At 41.7% G+C, this 20,724-nt stretch overlaps 1 protein-coding gene across 3 annotated transcripts in view; it reads left to right on the top strand.

Annotated features, from left to right (window-relative positions):
- The first annotated feature begins 5,932 nt into the window (after positions 1 to 5,932).
- LOC139422653 (ceramide glucosyltransferase) overlaps positions 5,933 to 20,724 on the top strand; it is a 34,850-nt gene continuing 20,058 nt past the window's right edge. For all 3 annotated transcript variants that reach the window (XM_071173818.1, XM_071173816.1, XM_071173817.1), the window contains exons 1-2: positions 5,933 to 6,097; positions 14,147 to 14,288. In XM_071173818.1, the coding sequence (XP_071029919.1) occupies positions 5,997 to 6,097; positions 14,147 to 14,288 (243 nt within the window). In that variant the 5' untranslated portion in view covers positions 5,933 to 5,996. The remainder of the gene's footprint in view (positions 6,098 to 14,146; positions 14,289 to 20,724) is intronic.

Below are 20,724 nucleotides of genomic sequence, written 5' to 3'. Positions count from 1 at the left end.
AGATAGTAAGATAAGCATTTTATTGCCCTGTTATGAGCTAGTAACATAAACATTTTACTGCCCTGTTAGGAGCTAGTAATATAAACATTTTACTGCCCTGTTAGGAGATAGTAACATAAACATTTTACTGCCCTGTTAGGAGCTAGTAACATAAGCATTTTACTGCCCTGTTAGGAGCTAGTAACATAAGCATTTTACTGCCCTGTTAGGAGCTAGTAACATAAACATTTTACTGCCCTGTTAGGAGCTAGTAATATAAACATTTTACTGCCCTGTTAGGAGCTAGTAATATAAACATTTTACTGCCCTGTTAGGAGCTAGTAACATAAACATTTTACTGCCCTGTTAGGAGATAGTAAGATAAGCATTTTACTGCCCTGTTAGGAGCTAGTAATATAAACATTTTACTGCCCTGTTAGGAGCTAGTAATATAAACATTTTACTGCCCTGTTAGGAGCTAGTAACATAAACATTTTACTGCCCTGTTAGGAGCTAGTAATATAAACATTTTACTGCCCTGTTAGGAGCTAGTAACATAAACATTTTACTGCCCTGTTAGGAGCTAGTAATATAAACATTTTACTGCCCTGTTAGGAGCTAGTAATATAAAAATTTGACTGCCCTGTTAGGAGCTAGTAACATAAACATTTTACTGCCCTGTTAGGAGATAGTAAGATAAGCATTTTACTGCCCTGTTAGGAGCTAGTAACATAAACATTTTACTGCCCTGTTAGGAGCTAGTAACATAAACATTTTACTGCCCTGTTAGGAGCTAGTAAGATAAACATGTTACTGCCCTGTTTGGAGATAGTAACATAAGCATTTTACTGCCCTGTTAGGAGCTAGTAATATAAACATTTTACTGCCCTGTTAGGAGCTAGTAACATAAACATTTTACTGCCCTGTTAGGAGCTAGTAAGATTAGCATTTTACTGCCCTGTTAGGAGCTAGCAACAAAATTTTTCGCTGCATCCGCTATAACATCTGCTAAACTGTGTACGCAACCAATAAACTTTGGCACTTAAAGCCGATTCATGGAAAATCTCAAATTTTCCCTATACCCGTCATGAGGTTGTTACAACCTAGCCTATGAATGAAAGTTTACAGATAATGCTTTGTAATAAAGGTGACAGACAGTGACACATTCAATACCACCTTGAACACTCTTGCCTGCATCTAGCTGATCTAGGGTGTAATCATTAGTCCAACAGTTACAAACTAGAGTTTCTATTGGACAAATTCTGGTATGTTCATCCCCGTTTTGTTCCCTTTGCTTCCGTTTAAGAAACGTTTTTCAACAGAATCGGCAGAATGAATACACCCCCGATCACATGCAAACAGCTCACTTTCACAACAGCATGATCAACTATCTACACGTTCTGCTCCTCTCACCTTTTCCTTCTGAACTTCAGTGCACAACACATCAGCTGTCTGTGACCAGGAGAAAAAAAACTTTCCAAGCCAAACCTTCATATCATAACCGCTACACACAGCCTACATCGTTGTCACGTCATAGTCAACATAGCTACTAGAACTAACGTGTTAGTAAACCCGCTATAATCGTGCAGTACAGTGTACAGTTTAGCAGTTACACCGGTGGGCCCCGGTGGAAATAAATTAATAAAACCAAAAGCTAACCTTGACTTGGAAGAGTTCCAGTGTTGGATAGCCATAGCCAGTTAGCTAACATAGCATCCCTCTCTGTTGGATAGCCATAGCCAGCTAGCTAACATAGCATCCCTCTCTGTTGGATAGCCATAGCCAGCTAGCTAACATAGCATCCCTCTCTGTTTGAGCCGGGTGTTTGAGTATGCTAAACTAGCTAGCTGCATTTGATAGCTAAGTGAACGTTTAAAAAATGCAACCAAATATAGCAAGCTCTCTTGCTTCTTCTTAATTTTGGAAGAAAATAATTTGTTCAAAACTGTTAAACTATTGTCTTTCTCTTTGAGTCAACTACTCACCACATGTTATGCTCTGCAGTGCTAGCTAGCTGTAGCTTATGCTTTTAGTACTAGATTCCTCATGTTATGCTCTGCAGTGCTAGCTAGCTGTAGCTTATGCTTTCAGTACTAGATTCATCATGTTATGCTCTGCAGTGCTAGCTAGCTGTAGCTTATGCTTTCAGTACTAGATTCATCATGTTATACACTGCAGTGCTAGCTAGCTGTAGCTTATGCTTTCAGTACTAGATTCATCATGTTATACACTGCAGTGCTAGCTAGCTGTAGCTTATGCTTTCAGTACTAGATTCATTCTCTGATCCTTTGATTGGGTGGACAACATGTCAGTTTGTGCTGCAAGAGCTCTGATAGGACGTCCTCCGGAAGTTGTCGTAATTACTGGGTAAGTCTATGGAAGAAAGGGGAAAGTATTGTAACTTTACAATAAGGTGTGGCAGGAAGGAAAACTGCCTGGAAGTTGGAAGCAGCCTGTCCTTTAAGCTATAGGCCGATAGCATTGACATCTGATGTCTGTAAACGTATGGAAATTATTACTCTTTCTGTAGAGTAGAGGACTAATATCACCAGATGGTTCAGGAAAGGCAGGGGGACCAATGGATCCCGTACTGGGCCTTCAAGGCAAATGCAAATAAGGAGACGCTGATGTATGTAAACGTATGGAAAGGATGATAGCGGAAAGGTTGACTTACTTTCTGTAGAGTAGAGGACAAATGTCACCAGGCGGTTCGGGAAAGGCAGGGGGACCAATGGATCCCGTACTGGGCCTTGACTCAGTCATACTGAAGGCACAGGCAAATAAGGAGACGCTGGTAGCCTTTTTCTTTGATGCACAGAAGATATGATGCGGAAGGGAAGCATACTTACAGTACCAAGCTGGGTAACATGGGGGATGGAGGATGGATTTTTAACTGGTTAAAGGATTTTATTTTTGGGTGATCAATACAAGTGATGGGGGGGGGGGGGGCTCTATGTCAGAAAAGATATGAGGTAGATAATGGCACCCCCCAGGGAAGTGTCATTAGTCCTTTGTTGTTCTCCATTATGATTGACAATGTATTCTCCCAGGTGAGACCTGATGTTGAGAGGTCATGCTATATATTGCACTGCTAAGGTCATCACTGGATTATGGAAGTGTAGCATATGGATATTTTTTTTAAATTTTATTTCACTTTTATTTAAACTAGGCAAGGATATGCAACTCAAACATCTTTAAAAAGCTAGATATAATCCAGGCTCAAGCCCTAAGAATAAGTTGTGGAGCAATCGGGACCTCCCCGGTGACTCTCCTTCCAGTTCTCTGCTGCCAATGACTGGAACGAACTACAAAAATCTCTGAAACTGGAAACACTTATCTCCCTCACTAGCTTTAAGCACCAGCTGTCAGAGCAGCTCACAGATTACTGCACCTGTACATAGCCCACCTATAATTTAGCCCAAACAACTACCTCTTCCCCTACTGTATTTATTTATTTTACTCCTTTGCACCCCATTATTTTTATTTCTACTTTGCACATTCTTCCACTGAAAATCTACCATTCCAGTGTTTTACTTGCTATATTGTATTTACTTCGCCACCATGGCCTTTTTTACCTTTACCTCCCTTATCTCACCTCATTTGCTCACATCGTGTATATAGACTTATTTTTCTACTGTATTATTGACTGTATGTTTGTTTTACTCCATGTGTAACTCTCTGTTGTTATATGTGTCGAACTGCTTTGCTTTATCTTGGCCAGGTCGCAATTGTAAATGAGAACTTGTTCTCAACTTGCCTACCTGGTTAAATAAAGGTGGAAGAAAGGTGAAATAAAAAAATAAATAAGAAGGTATGGTTGGGAAAGATGCCGTTAGAGTTAATAAGTCAACAGCTAACCATGACATATTGGGTAAATCTACAGGTCATAAGGTCACACATCCAACAAAAAAAGTACAACTAGAGTGCTGGGAAAATGAACAAAATCTGAGTACAATCTTTGGGTGGATAGGTAATGGCATGGCGAGAGAGATGGGGTTGTTTGGGAGGGAGTTGAGCCCCTCTGTGGTTCTTCCTGCTGTCCCACCTTGGTTTCTCCCTCAGACAGTGATAGATCTAGGGTTGCTTGAGAGGGTAAGAGATGTTGAGGAAAGAGTAGATTTGTATTTTATTTAAACCTTTATTTAACTAGACAAGTCAGTTGAGAACAAATACTTATTTTCAATGACAGCCTAGAAACAGTGGGTTAACTGCCTGTTCAGGGGCAGAACGACAGAGTTTTACATTGTCAGCTCAGGGATTCGATCTAGCAACCATTTTGTTTACTGGCCCAACACTCCAACCACTAAGCTACCTGCCACCCCATTCAGTTGTAAGTGAACATTTAAGAACACAATACTATGCTTTCTTGAATATATTCAAATATCTAAGGACCCTAAAACAAGGAGGACAGGAGCAGATTTTAGTGTTCCTGAGTTTAAGGTGGCAGTGACGAAAAGAACAATGGATAATTTATCTGTTTACACAATGAAGTTGGCTGCAGAGTGGGTGGAGGAGGTTGAGGCCAGACAAAGTAGTCATCTGCTCTGATTCCTGTGCAGCACTAAAAACCCATCCTCCAACCCCCATGTTATCTAGCTTGATACTGCAGCACTGATAAGCTTAAATGCATTTGTGTCTCAGAGCAGACAGGATGTATTGTATGAGGTTTTGCAGTGCTTGTACAGGGTGAAACAGACCGGGGGTGTATTTGTGATGTTCCTCTCGGTACCAGCTCATGTGGGAGTAGAGGGGAACGAGGAGGTGGATATTATCTCCAAGCAGGCTCTTAAAGCATCCTAATGTTGAAATGATTTTGTACCTTTATTTAACTAGGCAAGTCAGTTAAGAACAAATTCTTATTTATAATGACGGCCTACCCCGGCCAAACCCGGACGACGCTGGGCTAATTGTGCGCTGCCCCTATGGGACTCCCAATCACGGCCGGTTGTGATACAGCCTAGATTCAAACCAGGGACTGCAGTGACACCTCTTGCACTGAGATGCAGTGCTTTAGACCGCTGCGCCACTCGGGAGCATGAATGGAATTGTCAATCAGTAAAGCAGAAGCCAAGGGGTTAATAAGAACAGTGGATAAAAACAAATGGCAAGAGTTGTGGAACATGGAGAGAAAGGGAAGACACCTGTATAAGATCCAGGAAAAAGTGGGGGCAGGGGGGGTCCTCAGGCCGAGAGAGAAGGGAGGAAAGGGTCGTCACAAGGCTGAGACTGAGACTGGGACACAGAAGGATGAGACTGGGACACACAAGACTGAGACTGGGACACACAAGACTGAGACTGGGACACACAAGACTGAGACTGGGACACACAAGGCTGAGACTGGGACACACAAGGATGAGACTGGGACACACAAGACTGAGACTGGGACACACAAGGATGAGACTGGGACACACAAGGATGAGACTGGGACACACAAGGATGAGACTGGGACACACAAGATTGAGTGGAGCAGTGGTCTAAGACACTGCATCTCAGTGCTATGTGGAGGGCTCCAGAGTGGAGCAGTGGTCTAAGACACTGCATCTCAGTGCTATATGGAGGGCTCCAGAGTGGAGCAGTGGTCTAAGACACTGCATCTCAGTGCTATGTGGAGGGCTCCAGAGTAGAGCAGCGGTCTAAGACACTGCATCTCAGTGCAAGAGGCGTCACTGCAGTACCTGGTTCGAATCCAGGCTGCATCACATCTGGCTGTGATTCGGTGTCCCATAGGGCAGTGCACAATTTACCCAGCTGTCAATGTAAAGAAATAGTTGGTCTTTAAATGACTTGCCTAGTTAAATAATGGTTTTAAAATAAAAAAAAAGTTTTCCTTAGATTCCTTAGACCACCCTCCAGTCCAGTTGGTGGCGGCAATGCACTGTAAAGTTGGTTGCCAAATGACATATGTAAAATCCACAGAAGAAGAAAAGACAGTGCGGAAGTGCCATACCCCGCCCGGACTCGCCAGTCCGCCTGGATATTTACACCGCCGGTGTTGTTAACGTAGCAGCTTAGCCACAATGATGGCTCTTTTGGATCTTGCCATGCAAGGTTTCTCTATATTTGGATTCATTCTATTTCTGGTACTCTGGTTTATGCATTTCATGTCCATCGTCTATGTGTAAGTATTACCTATCAATTTAGCTAGTGACACCACTACGTTAGCTAAAGTATGTCTCAAGCTAACGTTAACATGATGTCAAATATAACGTCAGCTAGTTAGCTTAGCTATCTATAGACTGAAATTACAAGCTCTCACATGATAGCTAGTAAACTAATCGATGTTTAGCTAGCTAAGTAAAGTAATGTGTCTCTTGAATACCATTCAATTGTTAGTCACTGTCTAACGCGTTGTTTCGTTTTTTTGTTTAAATGTCTAAACTGTTTTTTCAGCGTTCCCTTGTATTTAGCTAGCTAACGTTACTGGCACAGACACAATTGGATATCAGTTTATTTTGTTACGGATTTTACGTTAGCTGACATGATGTTGATGCTGTGATACAGCCTAGACATCGGTAATGTCGGTATGGCATTTTTGTCGTTTGACTTAACACCTCTGACATGGTCACGATGATAGACGATAACTTGTTAATTAACAAGTTCTTATAGCCCAATTACACCGTTTAATTCATTGAGTTAGCTAGTTATCTTGTACCCCAGTCATAGACGATAACTGCTTTTAGTGCATATTTGATGGTCTCTTCTGCTCGGGTTCGTTTGTTCTTCCGACACTCGTCCTGAAAGTTGAAAAGGATTGGTTATGTTACGGGTTTCGAAATATATAAACGTATCATTCATATCGGCAATAAATAAATCATTTACTAAAAAAGGTTAAATTACTACACCTTTTTTTATAGGGTTAGTGTTCCCACACGGCCGTGTTACGCGGTTTGTTAACGGAAGACATAGGCGGGTCACCTGTGCTAATTGGCTGTGGAGTGTTCTCCACACACCTGTGCTAATTGGCTGTGGAGTGTTCTCCACACACCTGTGCTAATTGGCTGTGGAGTGTTCTCCACACACCTGTGCTAATTGGCTGTGGAGTGTTCTCCACACACCTGTGACTGCGTTGAGACCTTTCTGACTTGTTGTGGTGGTACAGCTGTGGTGTTCAACCATCTAGCTGGTCAGACATGTTGCCTAGCTCCGACTGGCACACCAACGAGGAATAGCGAAGTGTAGACTGACTCGAGTCATGATTTTTCTTATGAGTAATTTCATTTGTTAGTTTGACTTGCTGGTTTCAAGGAGTTCTACAGCAGAATTTATACCGTACTCCAACCACCAACTGTCTATCATGTGTGCAGAAATTAGATCAGGCAGCATATATGGAAAGTACATGTTGATAAATGATTGATATGGTGCAAGAATGAATGCAATACATTCAGAACATGCTCCGCCTGCCTACTGATCAACACTTGAACTCGAGAACAAATCTTTTGTGTGGCTTCTGCAGTTTGCAAAGGATATCCTATTGCGCAAGCAGTCAAGCAATTTCATTCACTTCACAATCATGTCGGTTGCGGCCGCAAGTAGACCTTGTTTCAAAGGTTTCAATAAATAATATTTTTTGTATGCTTAGCAATCACAAATTACACTGTTTGAAATTGAATCACTGCTTTATATGTTTCAGTCACATATAACAGCTCCAATAAGCTTCCCAATGGTGAATGAGAGGTGTGTAGAATCATGATTATTTTGAGTTTTTAGGTCATTGTTTGCTGGCTGGGGGTCCTGCATGCTCTGGGCATTAAAGGTGTCAGCATGCGTCAGTTGGGCTGGCACCTAGCCAAGCATACTCCCCTAAAAGCGACAATAGTACTTGTTGTCCATCTTGAGAGGCTGTGGGCAGATTACGCTTGAATGAATGAATCTAAGATACACTACAAAAGTATGTGGATAATTTCTTGTCCAACATCTCATTACAAAATCATGGGCATTAATATGGAGTTGGTCCCCCCCCTTGCTGTTATAACAGCCTCTACTCTTCTGGGAAGACTTTCCACTAGATGTTGGAACATTGCTGCGGGAACGTGCTTCCATTCAGCCACAAGAGCATTAGTGAGGTTGGGCACTGATGCTGGGCGATTAGGCCTGGCTCGTAGTCGGCATCCAATTAATCTGAAAGGTTTTTGATGGGGTTGAGGTCAGGGCCCTGTGCAGGCCAATCAAGTTATTCCACACTGATATCGACAAACCATTTCTGTATGCACCTCGCTTTGTGCATGGGATGCTTTGTGCATTGTCATGCTGAAACAGGAAAAGGCCTTCCTCAAACTGTTGCCACAAAGTTGGAAGCACAGAATCGTCTAGAATGTCATTGTATGCTGTAGCGTTAAGATTTCCCTTCACTAGAACTAAGGGGCCTAGCCAGAACTGTGAAAAACAGCCCCAGACTATTGTTCCTCCTCCACCAAACTTTACAGTTGGAACTATGCATTGGGGCAGGTAGTGTTCTCCTGCCATCTGCCAAACCCAGATTCGTCCATCGGACTGCCAGATGGTGAAGCGTGATTCATCACTTCAGAGAACGTGTTTCCACTGCTCCAGGGTCCAATAGCGGCGAGCTTTACACCACTCCAGCTGACGCTTGGCATTATGCATGGTGATCTTGGGCTTGTGTGCAGCTGCTCGGCCATGGAAACCCATTTCATGAAGCTCCCGATGAATAGTTTTTGCGCCCACGTTGCTTCTAGAGGCAGTTTGGAACTCAGTGGTGAGTGTTGCAACCGAGGACAGACGATGTTTACGCTCTTCAGCACTCTGCGGTCCCGTTCTGTGGGCTTGTGTGGCCTACGACTTCACGGCTGAGCCATTGTTGTTCCTAGACGTTTCCACTTCACAATAACAGCACTTAAAGTTGACCTGGGCAGCTCTAACAGGGCAGAAATTTGACCAACTGACTTGTCGGAAAGGTATCATCCTATGACGGTGCCACATTGATTGTCACTGAGCTCTTCAGTCAGGCCATTCTACTGCCAATGTTTGTCGATGGAGGGGTGTCCACATAATTTTGCCCATGTCGTTTAGCTCAAGAAATCAGTAATTAATTTAGTCGTTTTTGCCAAGGAGATCTTAGTCACACAATTTTACATCTTAACTAAACTGTTTTGGTGTGTTTTTTTTCTCAAGGAAAAAATGTGCATGGAAACGTCACAATGCCGTCCATAATATATGAGCAAACCTTTCTGTTTTGTCCGGGAAGTTCGGCTGGCGCCTAGCCAAAGATTATTGATATACTGACAAGATGCATGTCTCTCCGCTCGAACAATGGGAGTTCTTCACTAAGCGGCACGATGGGATGTTTAGCTCCCGCCTATCCTTTCTTTTGATTGGTGCATACATCTCATTCATTGTAACGGATGTTGAAGTCAACCGCCTCAATTCAATGGAGAGAGATGCTATGCTACTAGTCTCCTGCCATGAATATGCATTGCCACTCGAAACAATATAAAGTGTTTTTTTTTTCTCAAAGTTGCCGGGATGTCACGTGTCCTACTTATGAGTACACTTGTAACAACTTAATTAAGCATTACTAAACTTCTATTAGATCAGATGAACCTCAGGTAGCACAAAAGTCATACATTTTTGTTGTTGACCAAATTCGACACTTAATGAGGGGTGGCCAGTCCTCTTCTTGCTCTGCCGGGTGGAGATTATAACAGAACATGGCCAAGATGTTCAAATGTTCATAGATGACCAGCAGGGTCAAATACTAATAATCACAGTGGTTGTCGAGGATGCAACAAGTCAGCACTTCAGGAGTAAATGTCAGTTGGCTTTTCATAGCCGATCATTGAGAGTATCTCTACCGTTCCTGCTGTCTCTAGAGAGTTGAAAACAGCAGGTCTGGGACAGGTAGCATGTCCGGTAAACAGGTCAGGGTTCCATAGCCGCAGGCAGAACAGTTGAAACTGGAGCAGCAGCACGGCCAGGTGGACTGGGGACAGCAAGGAGTCATCAGGCCAGTTAGTCCTGAGAGCTCAGGTCCTCCGAGAGAGAGAGAGAGAGAAAGGAGAGAATTAGAGAGAGAATACTTATATTCACACAGGACACCGGATAAGACAGGAGAAATAGTCCAGATATAACAGACTGACCCTAGCCCCCTGACACATTAAAACATGCCCCGATCACTTCCTTTCATCACGGTTGACAACTCCAGTGTCGCCCTCCCATAGTGCAAAGAACCTTAGCGTGACCCTGGACCCCACCCTGTCATTCTCTGCAAACATCAAAGCAGTGACTCGCTCCTGCAGGTTCATGCTCTACAACATCTGTAGAATACAACCCTAACTCACACAGGAAGTTGCGCAGGTTCTAATCCAGGCACTTGTCATCTCCCGTCTGAACTACTGCAACATGCTGTTGGCTTGGCTCTCGTTTGCCATCAAACCCTTGCAACTTATCCAGAACGCCTGGTTTTCAAGTTATCCTATGTCACCCCACTGCGCCTCCGCACTCCACTGACTTCCAGTTAAAACTCTACAAGACCATGGTGTTTACCCACAGAACAGAAAGAGGAAATGCCCCTCCCTACCTTCAGGCGATGATCAAACCCTACACCCCAACACCGAGCACTCTGTTCTGCCACCTCTGGTCAGCTCCCGCTCAGCCCAGTCCAAGCTCTTCTCTGTCCTGGCACCCCATTTGGTGGGACCAGCTCCCCCCTGAAACTAGGACAGCAGAGTCCCGGCCCATCTTCTGAAAGAAACCCTACCTCTTTATATAGTATTTTAAACATTCCCCTCTAGTTGTTGTGTCAGACAAGATGTAATCTACCATTCCAGTGTTTTACTTGCTATATTGTATTTACTTTGCCACCATGGCCTTTTTTTTGCCTTTACCTCCCTTATCTCACCTCAGTTGCTCACATCGTATATAGACTTTTTATTTTTTTACTGTATTATTGGACTGTATGTTTTGTTTTACTCCATGTGTAACTCTGTGTCGTTGTATGTGTCGAACTGCTTTGCTTTATCTTGGCCAGGTCGCAGTTGTAAATGAGAACTTGTTCTCAACTTGCCTACCTGGTTAAATAAAGGTGAAATACATTTTAAAACAATCACTGGCAGAAGGCCAACTTGTTCTATGCTATAGACGGATGGATTTCAAACGTGGGATGCCTCTTGGCTTGCTGACAATCACTAATTGCCTTGTTGCCTTGTTGTTTGGTCGTATTCTTTACTCACTAAAACGGAGGAGAGCAGACTGAAACAGGGAGGAACTCGTTTTTCTGTTTCAAACCGTTTTATGCTACGGTGTGCACTAATGAATACGACCCAGCTTCTTGCCACCAATCGTTGGGCCTAGTTAATCTATGTTTTTAGAGAGACGATCACAGCAACAAAACAAAACGACAACAAAAAACACACTTGAAGCGAAGTTTCCTTAGTGAAAGTGAAGACCAATTCTCCAGAATGTCATCCCTCCATGCCAGGTGACATGGACTGTGTCACAAATAGCACCCTATTCCCTATATAGTGTAATGGGCCTGGTCAAAAAGTAGTGCCCTATAAAGGATACATGTGATAAACAGTCTTCTGTACATTTCGTCTGAGGCCTGTTTCTGTAGGAATTAAATTGTAGGCTAATGTTAAATTGTTAAATTGAAGCTTAGTCTTGAAACATTGCTTATGGTGCATTTCTCACAGCATACATAGTTTACCAGGTTTTTTTTAATGTTGATTGGTTGCATTTAACTTATTTTCTGTGTTCAAAAGGACACCTCACTACAATGTTGTTGATCCATCCTCATTTTTCTCCTTTCACAACCATGTTAAACTCTGAGACTGTTTTAAAGTCACCATTGGCCTCGTGGTGAAATCCCTGAGCAGTTTCCTTCCTCCCCAGCAACTGAGTTAGGAAGGACGCCTGTATCTTTATAGTGACTGGGTGTGTTGATACACCATCCAAAGTGTAATTAATAACTTCACCATGTTCAAAAAGGATATTTTGAACGGCAGCTTTTTATTTATTTGTACCCATCTACCAATCGGTGCCCTTCTTTGCGAGGCATTAGAAAACCTCCCTGGTCTTTGTGGTTGAATCTGTTTTGAAATTCACTGCTCTACTGAGGGACCTTACAGATTATTGTATGTGGGGTACAGAGATGAGGTAGTCATTTTTAAATCATGTTTATAGCACACAGTGAGTCCATGCAACTTATTTATGTGACTTGTTAATCACATTTTTACTCCTGAACTTATTTAGGCTTGTCATAACAAAGGGACTGAATACTTATTGACTTATGACATTTCAGCGTTTAATTTTAAATTATTTTGTGAACATTTCAAAGAACATAATTCCACTGACCTTTTATGGGGGTATTGTGTGTGTGTGTGTCACTGGCCTACACACACACACACACACACACACACACACACACACACACACATCTCAATTTAATCCATTTTAAATTGAGGCTGTAACACAACAGAATGTGGACAAGGTCAAGGGGTGTGAATACTTTCTGAAAGCTCTGTATATTTAGCCTAGTGATAGATGGCGCAGTGGAATTAAATTCACTACATGAGTCCCCTGATACTTCCCCCAGATTGCCGTGCTAGTCATTGTTATTGTGGGGATCGAAAAGAGATTTCCCAGTTTTACTGGTTGATAGTTGTCCTCGGTTGCAACATTACTTTTCCACGTAGCCAACACCCTGTTTCTGCCAGTTTCTATACCTTCCTTCCCCATGACATCATAATTACTGCTTCAGGGAACACACCTTCATGTTCAGTGGGGAGACAGCAGCAGATAATCTTTCATGTTCAGTGGGGAGACAGTAGCAGATAATCTTTCATGTTCAGTGGGGAGACAGCAGCAGATAATCTTTCATGTTCAGTGGGGAGACAGTAGCAGATAATCTTTCATGTTCAGTGGGGAGACAGTAGCAGATAATCTTTCATGTTCAGTGGGGAGACAGCAGCAGATAATCTTTCATGTTCAGTGGGGAGACAGTAGCAGATAATCTTTCATGTTCAGTGGGGAGACAGTAGCAGATAATCCACAAGGAGGATGATGAGAATGGCACCCTATTCCATATATAGTGCACTACTTTTTAGATTTTTTGTTTTTATATATATATATATATATATATATATATATATATATATATATATTTTTTTTTTTTTCATGGCATTTTTATGCTTTATTGGATAGAGAGACTGTGGGAAAGATGAAGGAGAGTGTGCTGAAATGAGCAGTGGGCAGGATTGGATGAAGGAGAGTAGTGAAATGAGCAGTGGGCAGGATTGGATGAAGGAGAGTAGTGAAATGAGCAGTGGGCAGGATTGGATGAAGGAGAGTAGTGAAATGAGCAGTGGGCAGGATTGGATGAAGGAGAGTAGTGAAATGAGCAGTGGGCAGGATTGGATGAAGGAGAGTAGTGAAATGAGCAGTGGGCAGGATTGGATGAAGGAGAGTAGTGAAATAGCAGTGGGCAGGATTGGAACTCATGCTGCAGCGTTATATGTGCACCGAGGGCTGTGGCTTAGACCACTAGACCACCCTAGGCCACATAGTGTACTACTTTGGACCAGGGCCCATTGGGTTCTGGTGAAAAGTAGTGCACTAGACTATATATAGGGTGCCATTTGGGATTCAAGCCCCCATGAAAGCATTTGTGTGATTCACTCAGAAACAAAGGCGTTTCATTCAGGCCACCTCAAGAGATTGTGGAATGTCGAGTCGGTCACATGATCGATGGCATTAAATGCAGATAATTAGGCTTCAACCCCAATGGTTGGACAGACAGTCTAATTCCAGCGTTTGTAGGTGGTGCTTTTCTTTCCTGTTGGGATTGAGCGTGAGATGTAGACTAGGCCTGTAAAGACTGTAGCATGGACTTATCTTATCACAACATAAACACCGCTTTTGATGCCTTGTCTTTGGGAAAACAACCTGTTAAGTTATTATTATTTTTTTTAAAGCCATTTATACCAGTGTTTGTGTCTATTCCAAGTTGCCTCAATTTTGGCTAATCGTGTCGGAAATGTGTCCATTCTAAGATTACTAGGGCAACATGTAAAAAAAACTTTAAAAAAAACTGAAGATCTCGTTTGTTGTCTCTCTTTCTGTGTGTCTGTCTCCCTGAATGTAGCCGACTCTATCTCAATAAGAAGAGCATTGACAATAACTTTGTAATTGTGCTTGTCTGTCTCTCCTGTAGCCGACTCTATCTCAATAAGAAGAGCCCTGACAAGCAGCCCTACAGTAAGCTGTCGGGGGTCTCTCTACTGAAGCCTCTGAAAGGAGTAGACCCCAACCTCATCAATAACCTGGAGACCTTCTTTGAACTCGACTACCCCAAGGTACTACTTGTTCTATATGCTACATGTCTATACCCTATCCCCCCACGGTACTACTTGTTCTATATGCTACATGTCTATGTCCTATACCCTATCCCTCCAAGGTACTACTTGTTCTATATGCTACATGTCCTATACCCTATCCCTCCAAGGTACTACTTATTCTATATTAGGGATGTAACGATTTACCGATACAAATCAGTCCCTTGTTCAAATGTAAATGACCATCCTACCGATCCTCGACTTCGGCGATGTCATTTACAAAATAGCCTCCAATACCCTACTCAATAAATTTGATACAGTCTATCACAGTGCCATCCGTTTTGTCACCAAAGCCCCATATACTACCTACCACTGCGACCTGTATGCTCTCGTTGGCTGGCCCTCGGTTCATACTCGTCGCCAAACCCACTGGCTCCAGGTCATCTACAAGACCCTGCTACGTAAAGTCCCCCCTTATCTCAGCTCACTGGTCACCATAGCAGCCCCCACCTGTAGCACGCGCTACAGCAGGTATATCTCTCTAGTCACCCCCAAAACCAATTCCTCCTTTGGCCGCCTCTCCTTCCAGTTCTCTGCTGCTAATGACTGGTACGAACTACAAAAATCTCTGAAACTGGAAACACTTATCTCCCTCACTAGCTTTAAGCATCAGCTGTCAGAGCAGCTCACAGATTACTGTACCTGTACATAGCCCATCTATAATTTAGCCCAAACAACTACCTCTTCCCCTACTGTATTTATTTATTTTGCTCCTTTGCACCCCATTATTTTTATTTCTACTTTGCACATTCTTCCACTGCAAATCAACCATTCCAGTGTTTAACTTGCTATATTGTATTTACTTTGCCACCATGGCCTTTTTTTGCCTTTACCTCCCTTATCTCACCTCATTTGCTCACATCGTGTATATAGACTTGTTTCTACTGTATTATTGACTGTATGTTTGTTTTACTCCATGTGTAACTCTGTGTTGTTGAATGTGTCGAACTGCTTTGCTTTATCTTGGCCAGGTCGCAGTTGTAAATGAGAACTTGTTCTCAACTAGCCTACCTGGTTAAATAAAGGTAAAATAAATACAAAATATCGGTCTGCGGGGTGCCCAAGCCGATTCAAATGAAGCATGCATCGGTCAGGAAACCAGTTTCAAACGTTATGAATCACCGGTTCACTTTAATAGTTTTCACTCTTAAAATATCTGACTTTAAAAATATCTATCTGTTGCGACTGAATTGATGCTCCCTCCATCAGTTCCATAGCCTATGGAACGTTTATGCATTTAACTACGTATGACGCCCTGTAGACATCACAGCGTAGTTCATTACGCCGTACGCCACCTTCACGTAAATCACGTTTCGCTACTGGATGAGAACACAGTGTTTCAAAACGCAAGACAAGATTGAGAAACCTAGTCTTTCGTCAAATATTGCATTTATTTTGGGAGATTTAGTACAGTTTCATTCAAGACAGATGAAACATTGATTCAGGTGATGATAAAACATTGTTTCGTTGAGTAACTTAGAGAAATATATATATATTTTTTAAAACTTTCTAGCAAGTCAAGCTAGCTTACCGAGCAGTTAGCTAAAAGCTAGGCTAGGTTGAATGTATAATTGTATCTAGCAACCACCACCTAATAATTATCATCAAAAACAAAATCTCTTTATCGTCACAATAAACTAAAACGGTAGGCAACAACCCCGTTTCGCTAGTGGAACCCCTCGCCAACAGCCAATGAAATTGCAGGGCGCCAAATTCAATCAACAGAAGTCTCATAATTAAATTTTCTCAAACATACAAGTATTAGGCACCATTTTAAAGTTGCAATTCTCGTTAATCCAACCACAGTGTCCGATTTCAAAAAGGCTTGTCGGCGAACGCAGAACATATCATTATGTTCGGTCAGCAACTAGTCACAGAAAGCATACAGCCATTTTCCAACCAAAGAGAGGAGTCACAAAAAGCAGAAATAGAAATAAAATGAATCACTAACCTTTGATGATCTTCATCAGATGACACTCCCGAGACATGTTTCGCAATACATGTATGTTTTGTTCAATCAAGTTCATATTTATATAAAAAAAACACTCAGTTTACATTTGACTTTGCCTCCAAAATATCCTGTGAATTCGCACAGAGCCACATCAAATCACAGAAATACTCATAATAAACATTAATAAAAGATACAAGTGTTATTCAAAGATTTAAATATATACTTCTGCTTAATGCAACCGTTGTGTCAGATTTCAAAACTTTACGGAAAAAGCTAACCATGCAATAATCTGAGTACGGCGCTCAGACGACATACACAACCCAAGAATATATCCGCCATGTTGGAGTCAACATAATTCAGAAATAGCATAAATATTCACTTACCTTTGATCTTCGTCAGAATGCACTCCCAGGAATCCCAGTTCCACAATAGATGTTTGCTTTGTTCCATAAAGTCCATAATCTATGTCCAAATACCTCCTTTTGTTAGGGCGTTTAGTAAACAAATCGAAACTCAAGGGCAAGTCCAGCGGAAATGTCGGACAAATCCCCCAAAGTTATATTACTGGTCGTAGAAACAAATCAAACGATGTATAGAATCAATCTTTAGGATGTTTTTATCATCAATGTTCAATAATGTCCCAACCGGATAATTAATTTGTCTGTAGAAAAGCAATGGAACGAGAGGTGCGGTCATGAGAAAGTTACATCACGAGACCGAGGCTGCTGGCAGACCTCTGACTCATTCCTCTCTCATTCAGCCTGTTGACATCTAGTGGAAGCCTTAGGAAGTGCAAGATGACCCATATCCCACTGTATATTCAATAGGGGCTGAGTTGAAAACTTACAAACCTCAGATTTCCCACTTCCTGGTTGGATTCTTTTCCTCAGGTTTTTGCCTGCCATATGAGTTATGTTACACATCATTCAAACAGTTTTAGAAACTTCAGAGTGTTTTCTATCTAACACTACTAATAATAATATGCATATATTAGCAACTGGGACTGAGTAGGAGGCAGTTTACTCTGGGGATGCTTTTCATCCAAATGTGAAAATACTGCCCCCTATCCATAAGACTTTGTAACAGCCAATGTGTGTTATTTTAACATTTTAAATAGTACTCACTTATAGGAATGGTTAATTGTTTACATGTTGCTAACTAACTATTGCTCAAAAAACACATTTTCATCTTGTTGTGTGGTCTGGTAACTTCCTTTTCCATTGACAGACTCTGGCTGCATTAAAGACAAACGCAATGTTTGGGAAAAATGTAAAGTATGTACAAATGTAAAGTATGTACAAATGTAAAGTATGCGGCATTCGTTTCGCAACGTAGCTTTTCAACTGCGTGGGGGTGCTGCGATATCACTCCGGATGGTCCCCAGTGACGTGAATTAATGGGTGTGGCAAGGCGGCTGTCTTTTAGAGAATTTTATATAGCTGTACAGAAACTAACATTTTTAAGACAATTTCCTGTAATTCAACACATTTCTCCATAGAGCTGATATTTTATTTTTCTCATGGCTAATGCTGTGTTCTTTTGCTCAAACATATTAACAATAGTGTATATATATATATATATATATATATATATATATATATATATATATATATATATATATATATATATATATATATATATATATACACTACTGCTAAATTCATTTGTTTTTGGAATTTTCTATTCTCTTACTGTCTAGCTCTTATTTGAGTAATTGTTAGTTCTCAATGATTTTATGAAAAGATGTGTATATATCCATTATCTTTTCTACATACTTTTAGTCGTTTTAAGCTTACGCTTGAAGCTGTTTTCATTCTTTTTTTAAATGTATTTATGCTGTTTTGCGTCCGCCGCTCTGCAGTGGACTGCTCAGATGTAAACAGGGCTTAACTGTCAGATAACAACTGTGTGTGCACAGTACGGGAGACACGGCTGCTTGCGTCAACGAGAGGTAGGCTTAGCCCTGAACTAACAGGCTAATAGCTCTCTGTAAAATTCCAAACGCTCTTTGTGGTTTTGAGACGGGGGTCCAAAGCTGCATTATATTAATGGGCTAAATGCCATGCTAATTTCTGGAGATAAATATTGACATACAGTACCCAATCAAAAGTTTGGACACACCGACTCATTCCAGGGATTTTCTTTATTTTTTTTTTTACTATTTTCTATATTGTAGAATAATAGTGAAGACATCAAAACTATGACACATATGGAATCATGTAGTAACCCCAAAAACCCCCCCAAAAATGTTAAACAAATCAAAATATATTTGTTTATATTTGAGGTTCTTCAAAGTAGCCACCCTTTTGCCTTGATGACAGCTTTGCACACTCTCTTGGCATTCTCTCAAACAGCTTCATGGCAAATATTTAGTAGTGAATTGCGTACAAGTGTAACTTAGTCATCTCATGTGCACCGTTACAACTAAGACTCACTGATAGATCTAGAAAGCGGAACTCACTGACTCACGCTTTCTCCTGTTGTGATATTTTACAAACAAATCACGTGACGGGCTCAACTGTTCTGAGGAACTACGGTAAGCCTCATGACCTAATGAAGAACGCAGTCTGCTTTGTCTCCCGGCGTATTGCACAAGTTGACTGCAGGCAATAACTTTAAAAAGTAGCTATAAATATGCCAATTTATTGAGTAACTTTAAAATAAATTGTTTTTGACGGTATGGAAAAATAATCCCGTGGCTTTCCAAGTACCCTGGTGTATGTATGTTAATACATGGTATACTGCCCAGGCCTACCCACCACACTGTTTGTTAGTAACTATCAGTCTACTGTTATAGATAATGTTCCAATACAGTTGGACACGTCATAGTAATGCATTAGAGTGTAGGAAGCCAGAAGTACCTGCTTCCCATTGAACGATGCTGTAAAGGGAAGCATTACATATCCATGACGTCGGTGCGTGTTACCAACCAAACCAGATGATTGACGCTGGCGATAGCCTTTCACAACTGTCTTAAATGCATGCAGGGACTTTGCCGTTACAGTACCTGGATAGGACGTGAGGTTAGGGATGACTGAGAGGTATTTAAAACGCCCTGCCTTACCTTCCTAGGGTGATACTCGATTACAACAAGCCTTAACCAACATGTCTCTACAGGTTCACTATGTCCTTATCTTTTCATATTCAGTAATAGCTGTGAAACATGATGAATAATCTAACTGAAACACCGTACCAGTAAGACTGAAACACCGTACCAGTAAGACTGAAACACCATACCAGTAAGACTGAAACACCGTACCAGTAAGACTGAAACACCGTACCAGTAAGACTGAAACACCGTACCAGTAAGACTGAAACACCGTACCAGTAAGACTGAAACACCATACCAGTAAGACTGAAACACCATACCAGTAAGACTGAAACACCATACCAGTAAGACTGAAACACCATACCAGTAAGACTGAAACACCATACCAGTAAGACTGAAACACCATACCAGTAAGACTGAAACACCGTACCAGTAAGACTGAAACACCGTACCAGTAAGACTGAAACACCGTACCAGTAAGACTGAAACACCGTACCAGTAAGACTGAAACACCGTACCAGTAAGACTGAAACACCGTACCAGTAAGACTGAAACATTATAAATAGTAATAAAATAATGTTTCCTCATCAATCTACACATATTACCCCATAATGACAAAGTGAGAAATAAATTATAATAATATTTTTTTTTGCTAAATTATAAAAAAAATAAGACTCAGGTGCATCCTGTTTCCGTTGATCATCATTAAAATGTTTCTACAACTTGATTGATAGTCCACCTGTGGTAAATTCAACCGATTGGACGTGTTTTGGAAAGGCACGCAACTGTCTATATCATGTCCTACAATTGACAGTGCACATCAGAGCAAAAACCAAGCCATGAGGTAGAAGAAATTGTCTGTAGAGCTCCGAGACAGGATTGTGTCGAGGCACAGATCTGGGGAAGGGTACCAACAAATGTCTGCAGCATTGAAGGTCCCCAAGAACATAGTGGCCTCCATCATTCTTAAATGGAAGAAAGTTTGGAACCACCAAGACTCTTCCTAGACCTTGCCGCCTGGCCAAACTGAGCAATCTGGCGAGAAGGGCCTTGGTCAGGGAGATGGGAGAACATTCCAGAAGGATAACAATCTCTGCAGCACTCCACCAATCAGGCCTTTATAGTAGACTGACCAGACGGAAGCCACTCCTCAGTAAAAGGCACATGACAGGCCGCTTGGAGTTTGCCAAAAGACACCTAAAGGACGCTCAGACCATGAGAAACATGATTCCCTGTTCTGATGAAACCAAGATTGAACTCTTTGGCCTGAATGCCAACTGTCACGTCAGGAGGAAACCTGGCACCATCCCTACGGTGAACCAAGACAGCACAGGAGTGCCTTTGTGACAAGTCTCAATGTCCTTGAGTGGCCTGAACTTTAACCCCATCGAACATCT

This window comes from Oncorhynchus clarkii, chromosome 12 (assembly GCF_045791955.1).
Source record: "Oncorhynchus clarkii lewisi isolate Uvic-CL-2024 chromosome 12, UVic_Ocla_1.0, whole genome shotgun sequence".
Taxonomy (NCBI): Eukaryota; Metazoa; Chordata; class Actinopteri; order Salmoniformes; family Salmonidae; genus Oncorhynchus; species Oncorhynchus clarkii.
Note: the sequence above shows the minus strand (reverse complement) of the source record. Positions and strands in the feature narration are given on the sequence as shown.